We start from the raw sequence: 19,463 nt of genomic DNA on the forward strand, positions 1-19,463 counted from the left end.
CGCATAGCAGGTTCCCAGCTACACAGGGAAGGAAATCAATGCTCACCAATTACTATCTTTTGCATTTAAATATAAAGTAAACGGTAATGATAACATCTTAATCAATTAGACATCTTATATTAAAAAGGAAGCTGATAAGACTAGTAAAAGAAGGGATCCAGACGCAAGGAGTATCTGCTACAAAGTGTGTTAGAAAAGCAGGAAGCAGAAGAGTGAAGTCAGAGGGGATCGCAAACTGCTCCAAGTATCAGCTTCTTAGGGTATAGAAATAGTAAGTGTTGGGAATGCAAGCTGGTGCAGCCATTCTGGAAAACAGTATGGAGGTTCCTCAAAAAACAAAAAATAGAACTACCCTACGAGCCAGCAATTGCACTGCTAGGCATTTATCCAAGGGATACAAGTGTGCTATTTCGAAGGGACACATGCACCCCCATGTTTATAGCAGCACTATCAACAATAGCCAAAGTATGGAAAGAGCCCAAATGTCTACCGATGGATGCATGGATAAAGAAGATGTGGTATATATATACAATGGAGTATTACTTGGCAATCAAAAAGAATGAAATCTTGTCATTTGCAACTACGTCGATGGAACTGGAGTGTATTATGCTAAGTGAAGTTAGAGAAAGGCAAAAATCATATGACTTCACTCATATGAGGACTTTAAGAGACAAAACAGATGAACATAAGGGAAGGAAACAAAAATAATATAAAAACAGCGAGGGGGACAGAATAGAAGAGACTCATAAATATGGAGAACAAACTGAGGGTTACTGGAGGGGTTGTGGGAGGGGGGATGGGCTAAATGGGTAAGGGGCACTAAGGAATCTACTCCTGAAATCATTGTTGCACTATATGCTAACTAACTTGGATGTAAATTTTAAAAAATAAAAAATAAAATAAAAAAAAAACCATCAAAAAAAAAAAAAAAAAAGAACCTCAGTGATTATCAGCCAGAGTCCCATTAAAATGAAAGGTGTATGGAAAGTGCATTGCAATTCCAAAGTAAAGGTCACACTGCTCAACTCTAATCTTAAATAAAGTTCTGAGAATGGAAAAAAAAAGAAATAATAATTTTTTATGTGCACCCACCTACATTTGTTGGAATCAAATTAAATGACATCTATAAAGGCATTCTGAAAAGCTGCCTAATAATACATTTAGAATACATGCAAGGTAGAGCAAGCAGCTAAAACAGTGTCAATGGCACTTCACAAAGTAGTTTTTAAAAATGCTACTGTGATACTTATTAGGTTGGAAGGGGTTAGATTATTTCATGACTGACATTCTGAAAAATGCAAATACTGACAATCTAGAAAACTTTTAAAACATGAGGCGCATATTCACTTACAAGTATCCCCTGCTTTTCGAAAGTCTGCATTATACCACTTTGCTTTTCCTAAGACCTATATTAGTACTTTTTGGTTTGTTTTCACTAACCCAAAGACAGCTGAAGAGAATTTTTGCTTTGATGAAAAAACGAGAAAAGCAAAACTAGGGTTCAGCATCTGTTTTGCAGTGAGCCCTTACAGAGGCAGCACACACCCCAAGCAGCGAGTAGCACCGTCAAGCTCTTCCCTGGAAACCACACTCAGCATCTCCACATTGAGCTGCTCTAGCTCTGAACTGTATCTGTGAGCATCTCCGCTTTATCCCAGTTTATTGTGTGCATCCATCAGCAAGACATGTCCTTTGGTATCAGAAAAGTCCAAGAGGCTATTTTTAGGTCTGGGAACACTCAAAAACTTTTCCATATACATTAACAGTAATTACTTCTGCATTTTATGCCATTTTTGTCCTAGGAAAAATTTCATAGAAATGCCATACTTTTGGAGAGCAGAGGAAACCTTACTGGCCCTGTACCACGTAGTGCAGCACTATGGCCTGGCCCCTGCATAGAGCTAACAGTGAAGACAGACCCTTACCATTAAGAGCTTATATTTTGGGGAAAATATCAATTGTTTAATAACCTCATGCCAAAGTATTAATCAAACAGTGTATATAATGATCATTGAAAGACACTGAGACCAAAAGTATTATACATTACCTAATACACTTAACAAAAACATCTTCAGGAAAAAAATTTTGCACTACGACTCATCTAATCAGTCTGTAGTATGCATCTCTGATAGTCGATCATCCAAACAAAAATGATGCATTAGTTACTTTCCTTGACGGCAAGCAACGTACAGAAGAAGTACTTCTCAAGGATACTAACCTGGCGGTGCCATCAGATGAGGCAGTAAGGATATAGCGATCGTCATGTGACCAGCAAAGATCATAAATAATATTGAGGTGGCCACACAATTCTCTCATGAAACGTCCAGAAGGAATTTCGTATACTAATGAAAATATTCAAAAATTAGTAGCTTTCCAGGACAGAGACTCTCAATCCAGTAACACATAAATACATAGTTTATGATAATCTGTATGTACATAAGGTAAGCACTGCCTCCAAGAATATTATCACCAAAGATATTTTAGCATAAAAAATTTCAAAGTCTACTTAAAAACAGTTTTTCATTTCCTTTAGACACAAGAATTTCCACATACAATATTTTACAATATGCTCCAATTAGCATTTATTCTCATCACTTCAAAGCAATTTTTCTAATAATCTTTGACAATCATTAATCAAATAATAAATAACATTTAAATTGCAACTCCAAAGATTCTATAATTTGGGCTTTCATGAATAAAGCATTAGTCTACTGAAAATTAAATTCCAACAGAATTTTAATTCTTTGAAGAAAAAATGTGAACTGTGCTACTGTCAGAAAAAATTTCTAATACTAAAATGATTTAGTAAGAGAATTAACAAAGACCCAATCTGATTAAAAGGCATTGTGGTTTTCCTGTAAGTTAGGTTCACAATAAAATCTTCCAAGACAATGACTGAATTTAGAACAACAAAGTGTGCAAGTCTCTACTTCCACCTAGTGGTAAAACCAAATCCCCTTTAAAATACTAAGCAGAACAGAATTACTTCCGGAATAGCAACAGAAGGACTTCCGAATATCTGCTCCCTGATAAAAACAAAGAGAACACTGCCAAAATTATCCAAATTAACTTTTTCAGAACTCTAGAAATTAAACAAAGGTTTGCAACAATATGAGGAGCATTTATTTAAGAAAAACAGCTGAATCTTGGTAAGAACCTGAGCTTCGTGGTGTTTTAACTTGCCATGTTCCCATTCTCTTCCCCCAAGCTCCAAAGGAGCTTTAAAAATCAATAGCCTCACAACTTAAAGCCAGCAGCATAGCAGCCACAGGATGGGGCAGAAGAGGTATGAAGCTCCCCCAAATCCCCATCCCCAAGACTTACTACTATTAACAAAGTCTAGAAGTTCCCTGAAAGTCTCCATTCTCAGGGCTTGGCTTTATTTAACTGGGCTCAGAGCATGCTCTGTGCGAACAGCCCTAACCCTAGGGTACGTGCTGAAATAATCAGTGGCATAGCTGTCTGAGGCAGTGATGCCAACTGAGGCTAAGAAGAGGCTGAGCAAAAAACTTAAAAGGAAAACACTGAGAATGAGATGTCCATAGGGGACTTCAACAAACTCCTGGGAATCTAGCAGGACATGAACATGTGAGTGAAAGACTCTAAGCCCTCTCTCACTCTGGCTGACCTCAGGAGGCTCTGTGCAAACATAAAGTGAAGGCTATGGCAGAGTTGCAAACTGCCTACCACAACATGTTAAGAGTACATCCCAATGCACACACAGATCCTCTTGGCAAAGGCTGGGTGATCTGCTCAGTCAAGACATTTAAAAATGTCTAACCATGGCTGACCACCAAGTTAAGTGAGCAGAGACTTCAGAGACAACAACAAATCCTGGGTGGGTGGGTAGAGAGGAGGGGGAAGGAAAGGAATCTGATTTCCTCAACAGCCACACTGTAATAATATCTACTTCTCAACACAAAATTAGGGAGACATGAAAAACCAAGCAGTCAACTATGGTCATAAAGAAATGAGGCAGTCCACAGAAACTGTCTAAGAGGAAGCCAAGATGTTGGTATTTCTAGACAAAGACTTTAAGCCCACTTTTACAAATATACTCAAAGATATCAAGAAAACTATCCCTAAAAATTAGGAATAATTCTCACCAAAAAAATACCAACAAAGGGACAGAAATTATATATAAAAAACCCCAAAAATTCTAGAGTTGAAAAATACAATAATGGAAATAAACAATTCACTAGAGGGGCTCAATAACAAATCTGAACTGGCAGAAAAATCAACAAACTTGAAGATAGGTCATTTGAGATTATGCTGTCTGAGGAAAAGAGAGAAAAAGAATGAAGATAAAAGAATAAAGCTGCAGGGACCTGTGGGACACCACCAAGTGTACCAACAAAGAGATGACAAGTCTCAGAAGAGAAAAAATAGAAAGGAGCAGACAGAACAATGTGAAGAAAGAAAGACTGAAAACTTCCCAATTTTGTGAAGACATTAATCCACACATCTAACGAGCTAAATAAATTTCAAGCAGACACATCATAACCAAACAATCAAAAACCAAAGACCAAATTCTTCTTCTGTTTTTTGAGACTTAAGCAATAAGTACGTCTAAATTTATATAGCATTTTGCACAAGTTGTTTTTAAGCATAAAGTAACATTTGTCACTGAAATGCTGAAAACATAAATAAGAATGAAAATAATTCCTTCACTGCCCGGAAGAAATAAATCACTATTAACACTCTGGAGTATGTTTCTTAAGAATCTTTTCTCCTTCATGAATAGGTTTTGATGAATTTTTAAAATAGCATGGGTATAATAAAACTACACAAAAAAAATCTGTTTGTTTTTAAACTAACATTTCATGAAAAATATATTTATTTGATTTATTTAACATTTAATGTTTATTTAAAAAATGTTAATCAAGCCAATTAGAAGTCCCTGCTGAAAGAATAAATCTGCTAAGAAATAAACTGTGTGAGACTGAGGGAAGTTCAACACTACCCTAGTGCTTTGGGCAGATGCCCATAGGGAGTGGGTTACTTCCTGCTGAGGAAGCTGGTTTTCATAATTATGCAAGAAATAAGGCAAAGTAGGGGCACCTGGTGGCTCAGTTGGTTAAGCACCAACTCTTGATTTTGGCTCAGGTCATGATCTCGTGGTCCATGGGTTCAAGCCCCACCTGGGTCTCTGCTGATATGTGGAGCCTGCTTGGAATTCTCTCTCTCCCTCTCTGCCCCTCCCTCACTCACTCTGTCTCTCTCAAAAATAAATAAATAAATATTTAAAAAGGAAAAAAAAGTAAGGGAAAGTACTTAATGCCTTTAAGTCTAGAAGAGATGCTCACTTAAAAAAGATCTCTACTGTTACAGAAAATTTTAATATGGTTTTCTCTATATTTTTTAAATGTTTATTTTTGAGGGATAGAGACAGTGCATGAACATAAGCATGCACCTCCAGAAAAAAGGAAGAGGGAATCCCAAGCAGGCTCTTCACTGTCCGCGCAGAGCCCAACATAGGGCTTGAACTCATGAACCCTAAGATCGTGACCTAAGCAAAAATCAAGTGTTGGAGGCTTAACTGACTGAGCTATTCAGGCACCCAAACAAGGTTTTCTATATTTTTTTTAGAAGCAATTTGAGAGTGGGTTTTGGGCCACTGCTGACTTCTCTACCATAATGAGAAGTCATTCTCTAGATACTCCTGAGCCAGATGTAACTCTTCTAATGCATATGAAATTCAAAGGCTTTCATAATTTAAATTATCACTGTTACCAACTGACCATAATGGACTAGAATTCCTCATGAGATTTATTAATGCCTGCACATTTCTAAATTTCTATTTTAAAATAGAAAATGCTTACAAAAATCCTCCTGCATGTTTTAAAAGTAAACTTACCATCCTTCATTTGGTCATTCTCTTTCTACTCCCGAACATAAATTTTATAGAAAGCTGTAAAATTATTGTTAAAAAACTGGAGGATTACTCAAATTAAGATTTCAATGAATTTTAAAAACCAAACAATGTCCTCCACATAGACTTTGATCAGATTAAACAGGCAGAATTATTACTCACAAATAATCGGATATCCGTCCCTGCTAGCACAGGCTGCTGCTAATATTCTTCCGTTGTGAGAGAAAGCAAGACAAAAACATCCTCGTTCTCCTGCATTTAGTGAGAAGAGGTGCTTGTTTGGAATACGGCAAGCCTAAGAAAACATGTATTAAGAAAAATAAGAAACATTAAAATATGAAGGCTAGTTGTTGATTCAATTACTAAGTGGTAGAGCTTTTTTTTTTTTTTTTTAAGTCCCTCTACTGTGATGCAGAGAAAGAGAAAAGCAAGTAAACAGAATGATGGAAAACTATAGTAAATTATTTTACTTCCTAAAGAGGGAATCAGTTCTCCATAAAATAAAGTCAATTTATACTCAATAAATTGAGTACTAGCACTTAATTCACCTAAACTGCGAAGCAATAATGCCATTATCTGGTACTCTAAAGTTGTCACTACTGCACAAAAGATATAGCCACGCACAAAAAAATGTCATATCAGATCTTTATTCCATGACACCTAATAAGTGATATTTGCTGAACCACAACTAATTCTGAGACCATAAATGCCCTATAGGGTCTAGCTTAAGCCCAGAATGTATGAATGCTCATTTTCTCTCTTTTTCTCTCTTAAAATCATCATCATTTGTGGCTGCCTTCCGAAAGGTACTTTCAAAGTAATCAATCACCTCTTGTTGGTTTCTTCTTCATTAATTTTATTAAAATTTCTTCGTTAATTTTTATGAATTACCAGACGAACCCAAAACTTTCCATGTATAATATCTACTGTAGAAAATACTACTTTTATTTGTCCCAATTCTACTTCTTCCAAACTTTCGTGAGCCTTAGTTCTTGTTATTCTGAAAGTTCAATTAAACATATATTGGACCCTTACTATATGCTATGAATGTGGTACTACCTCACAAATGTCTTTTAATATGTTCATCACAGCACCCTGTAAGTAACCATTATTTCTACATACAGTTAATAAGGATTATTCAGAGGGTCAAGTGCAACTTGCTGGGCCTAGTCAAAGACTATTAGCTCAAGAGTCTGCCTTCTGGACAGGTACCAGGTGCGTCACAAGTAGCACCAAGATTCAGCAGTATTAGCAGGCAGCATTACAAGCAGCTACTAGGAAAGTGGAATGTTCAACAGACATTTCTTAGGTGTCAACAAGGTAGCGGACACCATGCTACCCATCTTTGCCCTCCATTCTCCATCCACACATTTTAGAAAAGAAGGGGTGATAAAAAGAGGATAAAAATTGAAGGAAAAATCAGGAGGTTTTATAAGCACTTGCTGCCGGCAGTAGATGCGGCTGAGGAAAACTCTGCCACACCACCAAAGTAAAATCACTGAAGCTACTACAATTTTCTTCGTATGACCAGGGTTTAGCACTGTACTAGAAGAGGCGCTCAATGAACAATTGATAATAAAGGTCTTCCACATCTTTGACTCTTCTCCCTTCTTTCCTACCTGTCAGTCATTAAATTATGCTGGTTTTTGTTCTATCTTTCTCTTGTATTCATCCCATATTTTTCCTTTTTGTTACCATTATCCCAAGGTTAGACCCTTTTCCCCTCACACATTAATGACTACAACTGCCTTGTAGTGGGTCTCTCTCATTCTGATGTATCCTACCTCAAGATCTCCAACATGCTATGCCAGAATTAATTTGTTCTAAAATATGGTTATGAAGTACTATTATACTTTTCTCCTACCCAAAAACTTTCCATTACTTCCCACATCCCACACAGTCAAGTATTGGGCTACCATTAGTGATACTCTACATCGTGGGCCCAATCAATCATACCACTTTATCTCTTATGCAAACTCTGGTTTCCAGCCAGCCATTTTTTAAAAAATGTTTATTTACTTATTTTGAGAGAGACAGGAAGAGAGAGCACAGGGGAAAGGCAGAGAGATGGGGAGAGAGAGATGACCAAGCAGGCTCTGGTCAGCACAGAGCCCGATATGGGGCTCAAACCCACGAACTGCGAGATTATGACCTGAGCAGAAATCAAGAGTCAGATGTTTAACCAACTGAGCAACCCAGGTGCCCAATCCAGCCTGCCAAATTTCTGAGTGCCTGAATACAAGAGGTCCATTCCCATTTATTTACAACTTTGCCCCCATATTGAAACACCCTTCCCTGTCCCTCTTCACCCACCCCTAACTTGGCTGCCTTTAAAGTCTATTTCAAGCTCCCCCAACCTGTGGAATGAACCCTTCTTCCACCACTCCAGCTCACCTTCTTCATATCTGCAACTCTCAAATTGTTTTAGTTTCAGGATGGCTTCAGAGTCTTTAAAGAATTTTGAAGACCCCAAAATACTTCTATGTGGATATAACCATATTTATCACATTAGAAATTACAATTGAGAAATTTAAAGAACATTTCTTAATTCATTGAAAAAAATAACAAATAGCCAACCTATTAAATGTCAACATAAAGATGTTAGTCTTTTATGAAAAATAACTACATAAAATGAATTGTTCCACACTTTTGAAAAACTCTTTAATATCTTGCTTAATAAAAGACAGCCAAATGTTCATAATTGCTTCTGCTGTCACTCTCTTGTGCTATCACGTATCACTTAGTCTCTGGAAAACTCCAGTGTATACTTAAGGGAGAACAAAAGTGAAGAAGATAAACTAAATCATTATGAAGTAATCAGAATCATTACAATTCTATTATGAAAATTAGGTGACTTTGTAGACGCCCTGAAAGGGTCTCAGGACTTCCAGCAGTTCCCAAATCGCACTCTGCAATTATCATCAGAACTGCCTTTCCTCAAGACTTGTCTGCAGTACACCTGACAGCGAACAACACAGCAACTGTCTCCTGCTTCCCCAACGAATGTTGAAGGTCTCCAAGGGCACAGTCTAATGTTACTCTATCATTATTATTATGTTCAAAGTATTTTATTATTTTTTTTATTTTATTTTTTTTTTCAACGTTTATTTTTGGGACAGAGAGAGACAGAGCATGAACGGGCGAGGGGCAGAGAGAGAGGGAGACACAGAATCGGAAACAGGCTCCAGGCTCTGAACCATCAGCCCAGAGCCTGACGCGGGGCTCGAACTCACGGACCGCGAGGTCGTGACCTGGCTGAAGTCGGACGCTTAACCGACTGCGCCACCCAGGCGCCCCTATTTTTTTTATTTTAGAGAGAGAGTGTGACCCAGGGAGAGGGGCAGAGGGAGAGGGAGAGGGAGGGAGGGGGAGGGGGAGAGAGGGGGGAGAGGGAGGGAGGGAGGGAGGGAGGGAGAGAGAGAGAGAGAGAGAGAGAGAGAGAGAGAGAGAGAGAATCTTAAGCAGGCTCTACATTCAGCATGGAGCCTGATATGGGGCTCAACCCCATGACTCTGGGATCATGACCTGAGCCAAAATCAAGAGACAGATACTCAACTGACTGACCACCCACTCGTTCCATATTCAAAGTATTTTAAAATGACTTTAAGATGTATCTGTGAAATGGGACTCAAAAAGAAAGTCAAATGTGATGCAAAATACAGAAAGTAAAAAAGTCTATGAAGGTAATTATTCTTATGTATATATTGAATGTTTGGATAAATTAAGATTTTGGATAAACTGCACCTGGCAATGTCTCAGATGTACAGAATGAACCACTCCACTCTTTGTGGAAATAAGTAAGAGATCTGCAAAACTGTATCAACAATGTTTCTCGCTACTGTAAAATATGCTAACCAGAAAGGAAAACATTAATAAAAGCTTAAATATTACTCAACTTGTGGTAGAAAAATATGCATGTATATATATCTCCATCAAAATGTGATTCAGGAAGAAGCTGGGAATTAAAAAATAAATCTCATGAACCCATTAAAAAAATCCATTTTTTAATAAAATCCATTTTACTAAGAAAACCCATTATGAGATCTACTTCTTATAAACATCAGAAATCTGTTGTTTTATTGCTGTTATGGGTTGAACTGTGTCTCCCCAAATTCATAGTTGAAACCCTAACTCTAGTAACTCAGAATATTTATATTCTAATAATAATATTTGGAGATAAAAATCTCTAAAGAGTTGATTACATTAAAATAAGGTTTTGTTTGTTTTTCTTAGGGTGGGGTCCTAAACTACTAAGACTACTGTCCTCACAAGAAGAAAAGACACCATGGATGAACACACACAGAGAAAAGACCACGAAAAGGCAGCAAGATGGCAGCCATTTGCCAGCCAAGGAGAAAGGCCTCAGAGTAAACCAACACTTAACCCTGGGACTTTAGCCTCCAGAGCTATGAGGAGGTAAGCTTATGCTGTTTAAGCGCCCCCCCCCCCCCCCCCCCGCCCCGGTCTGTGGTATTTCTTTATCGCAGCTCCAGCCAACTGATAGAAAAAACCCAGGTCCCTAACAAAGAACCTAAGATAGTGCTTTTATTTTTATTTTTTTAAAATGCTTTTATTTCTTTTTGAGAGAGAGGGCATGAGCGGGAGCAGGGGGAAGGACAGAGAGAAAGGGGAACAGAAGATCTGAAGTGGGCTCTGTGCTGACAGCAGGGAGCCGGACCTGGGGCTGGAACTCACAGTAATATCATGACCTGAGCTGAAGTTGGATGCTTAACCAAGCCACCCAGGAGCCCCAAGACAGTGCTTTCATAAAGCACATGATATGCACGCTCTATTATTAGTTGCCAAGTGAATTAATGAAAAGACAAGATTGTGGTAAAAAAAAACAGGGATAATCTGAGAGGTTTTTTTTTTTTTTTTTTTTTTTCAACTTTTTTTTTTTTTTTTTTTGGGGGGGGACAGAGAGAGACAGAGCATGAACGGGCGAGGGGCAGAGAGAGAGGGAGACACAGAATCGGAAACAGGCTCCAGGCTCTGAGCCATCAGCCCAGAGCCTGACGCGGGGCTCGAACTCACGGACCGCGAGATCGTGACCTGGCTGAAGTCGGACGCTTAACCGACTGCGCCACCCAGGCGCCCCGATAATCTGAGAGTTTTAAGTAGCAAGCTAGTTACCCTCAGAACTGTTGGAGCTTTTAAAGTAAGTAAGGACACCTCTAAATGAATCAAGAATAATCCAACACTTCACCTGCCCAGGTAGTCGTTTCCACTTCACCACTTCCTTGGAATCTTCTAGTCCAGGTTCTGCATCTAATGAACTGGCCTCGTGGTGTCGTTCACAGTGCACTGGTTTACCTTTTTCCTCCTGAAGAGCCACCACAGAATGGTAAGACGGCTTTATCTAAATATGTATAGAAGTTGAGAAAATGTTAAGTATTGATTTAATCTTTTTCTCTTTTCTAGCACACAGGGTTTTTTAAATATTGAAACAAACAATATGGAAATGTTTTCAAAATGTAATTCAGAAAAACATTCTACTTTTATGTACATTATTCTAAATAAGATGAAGGGAACTTGAAATTGTAGTTCTATAAAACCAAAAAGCCTAGAAGTTGGGAGGAAAAAAACAATTCCGATGGTTGCATGAAATGGTTTTAATAATTCTATCCCTTTGTTTTTGCCTCTTCACCAACACCTACCAGATGTTATTTCACAGCTCTGATATACAATGGTATCTCTCCCCTTAATATGGCAAAACTGATACCCTAAAGACCTAAAGTTTTTAAATTGTGCTTTTCTTAAGAAGAGACTTAACTCTATTCAAATCAATGCAAACCAACCCTGTGGTCACAACTTACAATATCAATTACAAAATATCTAACTGTTCTGAAATGTCTCATTGCAAATAAGACAAAAACAAAAATTTTGTTTTAGAACCAATTCTTTGCTAAAGTCATTCATAGCTTTAATCTATGGAAAACAGCAGCAGAAATATTTACTGATTATTTGAATAATATTGTGAAAAGTGTGCCTATAAATCATGGTACTGCAAATGCCTGGACCAAATCTAGCTTGCTGTTTTTGTCAATAAAGTTTTACTGGAACATATTCATACCCATCTGTTAACATTGCCTACATATGTGTTATGTACCTACTTTTACGCTACAAAGACAAAGTAGTTCCAACAAAAACTATATGACCTACAAAGTCTAAAATATTAACTATTTGGTCCTTTACAGAAAATATTGGTCAACTCCTACTTCATATCATTTTTTATGTTTAATTTTTAAAAATGAATATTATTTTTAAAAATTCTCCTAACACTGAAACTTTTATTTAGTACTAAAAAATTCGTTTAAGTGTCTTTTTTTTTTTTTTTTTTTTTGAGAGAGAGAGAGAGCAAGAGAGGGCACACAAACTGGGGAGGGGGAAGAGGGAGAGGTCTAGAGGAAGAGAGAGGATCTTAAGCAGGCTCCATACCCAACACAGAGCCAAATGTGGGGTTTGATCCTATGACCCTGAGATGACTTCAGCCAAAATCAAGAGTTGCATGCTCAACTGACTGAGCCACCCAGGCACCGCCATTTAAGTATCTTTTAAAATATAAGCTAGCATAGGCTTAATACATAGCTGTTGAAAGTACTTTTATATTCCAGAAATCAATTAAAATAATTTTAGAGACCTTATCTTTCTAGAAATGGAAAATGTTACCATTTAATTTCAACAATGGAGAACATATATTTATATGTGCTATTAACTTACACATTCTGGAACTTTCAGTCCTCTTACAGTTACGTACAATGTTGATGGGTACCAATTTCTTGGGTGTTTTGACCACCATTCAAAAACCTCAACAACATTTAATTGGTATCGAGGCTTAGTAGGTGGGTAATACAGCTGCAAACGAAGTTTTGAATTGATGTTTACATTTCCATTGGCTCCGAGAAGCTTAAAATAAAAATTCATATAAAATATTACTTTCACTGAAAATAAATATATCGAGTAAAGCAATAGTACAAGTCAAAAACTCATTGAAGAAAAAAAAAGATTAATATGGCATGATGAACTTCCTTAGAGATATAAAGCAAAGAATACTGAATTGGTTAAACACAATTCCAGATCATCTCAGCAAAAGGTAACCCAAACAACTTTTTACATATTTTCTTGATAGCCGTCTGGCATGTACAAATTCAGGCTGTTGGTAAAGCACTTACATTACTGTGCCAGATGTTACTTTGCACAAAGGAGGTGATCAAAAGACCTTTGTTTGTAATAACAATGATAAAATTAAAATGTGTATTATTTAAACACAGAAACAAATTTTCCATTTGTTTGTATCAGTTTTTTAATGGGAACATTTTAATGTTTTAATTTTCAAAAAGTCAAAATCATTTTCAAAGAGTAATTAACATAAAGGCATTCATTACATTAAAAAATATTTTAATCTACGTTCTTAAAAAAGTTTATTCAATAAAAAAACTTATTAAAACAACTTATACTTAAGTAAATGGAGATACTTATGAGAAAAATAAAAATCTTACCAACTCAAAATAGGTCCTCTTTTACCAGACCATGACTCTAAGTTGAAGATGTCTGTTTTCTTTTTTTTTTTAAGTTTGTTTATTTTGAGAGAGAGAGAGACAGACAGAGATAGAGAACCTGAGCAGGGGAGAGAATCCCATGCAGGCTCCACACTGTCAGCGCAGAGCCCAACATAGGGCTCAATCTCATGAACCCTGAGATCATGACCTGAGCCAAAATCAAGAGTCAGACGCTGAACCAATTGAGCCACTCAGGCGCCCCCAGAAAATGTCTTTGTTAGCCGTTGTGTCCTCTACAAATTAGGAGTAGAAACAGTTTGGAACTTTTGCAGCAGTTCAGACAGAACATGAAGGTGACAAACTAAGAGAACAGGGACTGGGTGCAGGGAATATACTGAGTAGCTGTTCCTGACTGCTGCAACTTGGAAAGGAGAAAAAGGGAGGATTCAACAAAAACTCAAAGGTAGTGCTGTCCAACAGAACTTTCTGTGATGATAGGACTATTCTACATTTGTGGTCCTCAATACAACATACACTAGTCATCTATGGCTATCGAGCACTTGAAGTGTGGCTAGCACAACTGTGGAACTCAATTTTTAATTATATTTAATTTTAATTAATTAATTTGAATTCTAATAGCCACATGTGATTTGTGGCTACCAAAATGAACAGTGCAGCTCTAAGGCTGTAAACGTGGGAGACTGGGCTGATGGCAACACTATCAACTGAAGTAGCAGATACAGAAGGGGTAAAGAATATAGGTAGAATGTTCAGACTGTAGGAGTCTAGGTATTTATGGGTCATCCAAGTTGAAATGTCTGAAATGTGAGGCAGAAGCAAGAAAAGTGGGTCTAAGAAAGGCAGATCAAAGCTGAAACTATGAGTAGGAGTGACATTAAAGAGGTAAGTGGAAGACCATGCCGGAAACTGAAGGATGAGTACAGGGAAAATGAAGGAAACCAAGAAAACAGAGGTTCGAGAGAGTGATGGATGAAACACACATAGGTGTGATTAAAAAAACCTAAAGTGTTCACTCAATAATGTGGCAAATAGAAGTCACTGATTCATTTGAAGATGTCTGCTAGCTGAAACAAAATCCAGATTGTAGTCTGTTCAAGAATGAAGCATCAATAAAGAAACAGAGCTGACAAAAATATAGCCCATCTCATCCCTAGCCTTCTAGGGAAGAATGTAAAGTCAATGGAGGTCGTAAGCTGAGAGTTGATGTTATGATATATAGGGGTAAACAACAGTTTCAATAGAGTGATAGAGTTGTTCAGTAATTAAATAGTAAGCTCTCAAGACTCCCTTGATAAATCCTACTCCTGTCTTAAGCTTATCATAAGGGAATAATATTTTAAGGAGATACTATTCCCCAGATTTTAAATCAAACTTTCCTATAGGTTGTTTTAATACCCACCAGGCAATCTAGTTTACACTAGTATGATGATTAGCATGAGTAAATGACTACAATCCAGCCAACATCTTGCTATTAGTAGAACGTGGATAAATAAAGCTTTTTAAATTTAAAAGAATGGTAATATATATGTGCTAAATGAATTGAAAGTACCTTTAACTGAGAATTTGTATCTGGATAAGGGTCCTTTGGGTTTATTTGAACCCCTGTATAACTTTACAATATCCTAGGACATTCCTGGAACCAATGGTATAGGTATTAACACATTTAAATTTTAACTTAATCCATGCTACTTTCAAAGATGGATTTTTCCTAGTCACTGTTTCCATACATTTGTTCATTTTCTCAGTAGACATTCACCATACACTTTCTGTGTACCACTAATAGGCTGGGAGCTAGTGGTAATTATGCAAGAGAGATTTTCAAGAGAGTAGTATGTCAAATGCAAAGAGATATGGTAAGATAAGGACTAAAACATATTCAACAAATTTGCCAAAAAGAAGTTCCTGGTGATTTTGAAAAACTTACAATCTAATGAAGGGAATACGTAAGTGTTATAATACAGGAAATACATATAATACTTTACCCTTTATAGGGGGTGGAGAGGAGAGAATTCCTGATTTGCCATTTCTGCCAATGGCGTAAAATGGATAAATAAAAACCTATGTGACACTTAAAGGGAAAAGGCTATGAGACATTATTGTTTCCCAAGTGCAGTTTGTAGTAAATACTGTAGTTCTGCACAAAAATTAGCATAAAAGGAACGAAAGTACTTTCTAGTAAGACCACACAATGACAGTATTTACTATGTGAAAGTAACCTTTTTTTATTTGTTTTGGCTTTTGCATTATTTTTCACTCTAAATCAGTTGGTGGGGGAGGGATATAAAAAGGTTTTAACACGTTACAAAAGAGTGATTTTAGAAGGTGCATTGGACCAACTGATTCCCAAGTCCACTTTAGAATAACTTCCTCCCACAGCCAATCTGGCTGCCTTATAGCAAGCAGGCAGTCAGACTATACCTCTTCTAAAGACTCTCTATAACCCCCAATGAGGATTAAGTGCCTTACCTGGGTTTTCACACCATCCACTCTATAGCACATAATCACATAAGTAATATGGTTTTTAAATTTTTTTTAACATTTATTTATTGCTGAGAGACAGAGAGACAGAGCACAAGCAGGGGAGGGACAGAGAGACAGGGAGACACAGAATCTGAAGCAGGCTCCAGCTCTGAGCTGTCAGCACGGAGCCTGATGTGGGGCTCAAACCCACAAACCGTGACATGACCTGAGCTGAAGTCGGACACTTAACCGACTGAGACACCCAGGTGCCCAAGTAATATGTTTATACAGAAACTGAACTGGAGGGTAAGGAGAATGTCTAATTTATCTGTGAATGCTCTGTATTCAGCAGAGTGCCTGGCATTTCACAGACACTTAAAGCTTTATTGAATGGATGGATGCAAAAATGGAAAAGTTTTATAAAGTGTACAAAATAGGTTAATTTCAAGATGTTTTGTAACTCATTTATATTTGAAGTCAGAAATAGAGGATACCAGGAATAAAAGAATTTTTAACCTTATAATTATAAATTATATAAATTATGATTTATATATAATATATAAATTACATTAATTTATATATAATATATATAAATTATATAAAATATAAAATTATAAAATTCCCCTTTTGTAAAAACCAACCTATCCATGTCTTTTATGTCTGTTTAAACACTCAAAAGACACCATCATTTCCTACCTAGATTACTGTTAACAATTTTTAACCTTAATCTTCCATACCTGTATGTAATCTTCTATATCTGTACCCTCTCAAATCATCCTCCACCAAGCAAAGTAATCTTTCGAAAACATAAATCAAATTATTTTACCCCTTTGTTTAAAATCCTATAATGGCTTCCCATTGCTCTTTAGAATTCCATAATGGCTTTCTGTTCCTATAATGGCTTCAAAGACCTTGCATAATCAAGACTCTGTCTACGTCAGCAATCTTTTCAGACACCATTTCCACTCTCAGTCTCTGTCCTCCAAAATCAGCGGCCTTTTGGTCATCTGAGTACATCCCACTCCTCCCAACATCAGGGTCACTGCATATATGGTACCTTCTACCTACCTACAACTCTCTCTCCCACTGCCACCATCTAGCTAATACTCAGGTTCAACCTCTCTTCTTTAGGAAACCTTTCTGTGACCTTCACACAGTATTTACAAAAATTGCAAGGAATGATAAATTGTATAATCAATTGTTTTATATCTCCTTTTCTTGCTAGAAAATGAAATCTACAAGGTCAAGGAGTTTATCTTCTTTTTCACTGACTAGAAAAGTTGCTGGCACACAGACAGTATCTTTTTCAATACTACATACTCAGAACCACATAGTGTATCTGGCACATACTACATGCTCAATGAATATTTAACAATCTGAATGAGTATGCTCTAAGCTTGAATTAACAATTCTTCTCCACTGCAATCTTCCTCACATCACAACTCCCTATATGAAAGCAAAGTGATTTGGGGAAATGTAGCCAATCAGATTTGAAGATGATTTTTAAAGCATTTAAAATGGGTGAAAAACATACCTTGAGAAATGCCCAGGCAATTTTCCGAAAGCCACATTCTTGATTTTGAATTTCAGAGTTATTCTTAATTTCATCCATGCTTAAGAAATCAAGAATCTGTAAATATGTACAAAAAATTACTTCAGAGAATACCAGCCTACATGAAATTTAATATTTTCTAGTAAAATATTATTGAAATTAAAAGAATAATTAGTATACTTCACAAATGTTTTCTTCACATGGAAGAGAAGCATTTCTTATCTCATTTCATTCACCTTTAAGTTAACTCATTCTGTCAGTGAGGGTCCATTTTTTTGACCACTTTTATCTTTTATTAATAAATCATTTATTAAGAATTATTTCACATCCAAGACCAAATATTAAGGATCTCAAATATAGTTTAGGCACAAATACACCAAGCACAGAATTCTTAGGCTTTGATTGATTGATTGATTGATTGATTAATGTCTGAGAGCGACTTCAAAAATTGCTTAAAAAACCTGAGATCTGATCTCTGGGTCCTTCCTTGGATCACTTTCCTGAAGTTGGGGATTTTTCTCTTTGGATATGTGTTGTCATTAGGCTCTCAAGAGGATTTCTTTCATATCTCCATTCTGTCTGGATGTTCAGACTCATGGATGTGGACCCAAGCTGCCACAGACACTATCTGTGCTCTAGGTACTTGTCAGAGACGATCACTTAGAACTACCTGGTACTTTTCAAGAGCTCAGCTGAGACAACAAGTCTTTACAGATTGCTTAAAAAATGATTTTAAAGACTTCTAATAGATACCAAATTGTCCTCAATAAACCCTTAAAAAGCTGAAGTCAAAAAGTAGTTTTGTTTGACAATAACATTATGTTAAAACTTAAGAAGCAACAAAAAATGTCATAATCCAACAATCTTTCTTAAATCTACTAATCTTGGGGCGCCTGGGTGGCACAGTCGGTTAAGCGTCCGACTTCAGCCAGGTCACGATCTCGCGGTCCGGGAGTTCGAGCCCCGCGTCGGGCTCTGGGCTGATGGCTCAGAGCCTGGAGCCTGTTTCCGATTCTGTGTCTCCCTCTCTCTCTGCCCCTCCCCCGTTCATGCTCTGTCTCTCTCTGTCCCCCAAAAAATAAATAAACGTTGAAAAAAATCTACTAATCTTACTAAAATAAATGTGAATGAGCATTATAACAAATGACAAATTTCTATGACAAAGAAAAAGTTCCTTGACATACAAGTTACATCACTTTTCAAAAAAATCACAACTTTGTGTATATCACACAACATAATCACAGAATGTAAATAGTGTTTATATAATAAACATATAGATCATATGAAAGTTAAGGATCAGAAAAACATGTAATTCCACAAAATCAGTCATTGGTGCTCGTCACATCTTGCTGTTCCACTGCTAAAATTCTGCATCTTGCTTAAATGGGAAGAGAGGTTTCTACACTTCCCTGGGCTTATGGAGAGATGACATGAAGAAGAGAAATGTGTATTTCAGGTTTAAATCACCTTCAAAAACAAATTACCTACACCTAAAATTAAAGTAACTTTGGGGAAATATTTCCTTTACACTCTGAACCTTGATTTCCTTTGCTGGAAAAAAATCAGAATAACAAGTCAACTCAACGGCCATCTATTCCATAAAACTTTCCCTGACTGCTCTGACTCTGCACTAACCTTCCACATTGAAGAAGTTCTACTTCCTCTTGGTTATATATTACACTGTCTTAGCTAAGCGATCTCTATTCCTCTTTATTGCCCTTGATAGTATATAAACTCTTAGAGAGTCCGATATGTTTAATGAGTTTACATTTTATAAAACGGATTAAGAAAGAGGACTACATAGATACAGATTACATTCATCACCTCAGTTTATAGTCATGGTGTTGCTGTAAGAATTAAATAATAGAGTGAATCAAATGGCTAATTACTTGCACTAGTAAATGCTCAGGAAACTTGCTATTACTTGAATTTCTCACTTGTAATCTCCATAGCATATTACAAACACTAAATCCTGGGGATTCAATCCTCACACTACTTTGCTGCATTATTAAACTACTAAAAACAACAGCTTATATTTATGCAATTAAAATATTAATAA

The 19,463-nt window shown here is 36.8% G+C and overlaps 1 protein-coding gene across 11 annotated transcripts in view; it reads right to left on the reverse strand.

Moving 5' to 3' along the window:
* AHI1 (Abelson helper integration site 1) overlaps positions 1 to 19,463 on the reverse strand; it is a 207,419-nt gene that overhangs the window by 153,443 nt on the left and 34,513 nt on the right. For all 11 annotated transcript variants that reach the window (XM_045058091.1, XM_019831276.3, XM_045058092.1 and 8 more), the window contains 5 exons: positions 17,387 to 17,482; positions 12,593 to 12,778; positions 11,079 to 11,231; positions 6,035 to 6,167; positions 2,219 to 2,342 (listed from right to left, as the gene is read on the reverse strand). In XM_045058091.1, coding sequence (XP_044914026.1) covers positions 2,219 to 2,342; positions 6,035 to 6,167; positions 11,079 to 11,231; positions 12,593 to 12,778; positions 17,387 to 17,482 — 692 coding nt within the window. The remainder of the gene's footprint in view (positions 1 to 2,218; positions 2,343 to 6,034; positions 6,168 to 11,078; positions 11,232 to 12,592; positions 12,779 to 17,386; positions 17,483 to 19,463) is intronic.

Source organism: Felis catus, chromosome B2 (assembly GCF_018350175.1).
Source record: "Felis catus isolate Fca126 chromosome B2, F.catus_Fca126_mat1.0, whole genome shotgun sequence".
Lineage (NCBI taxonomy): Eukaryota > Metazoa > Chordata > Mammalia > Carnivora > Felidae > Felis > Felis catus.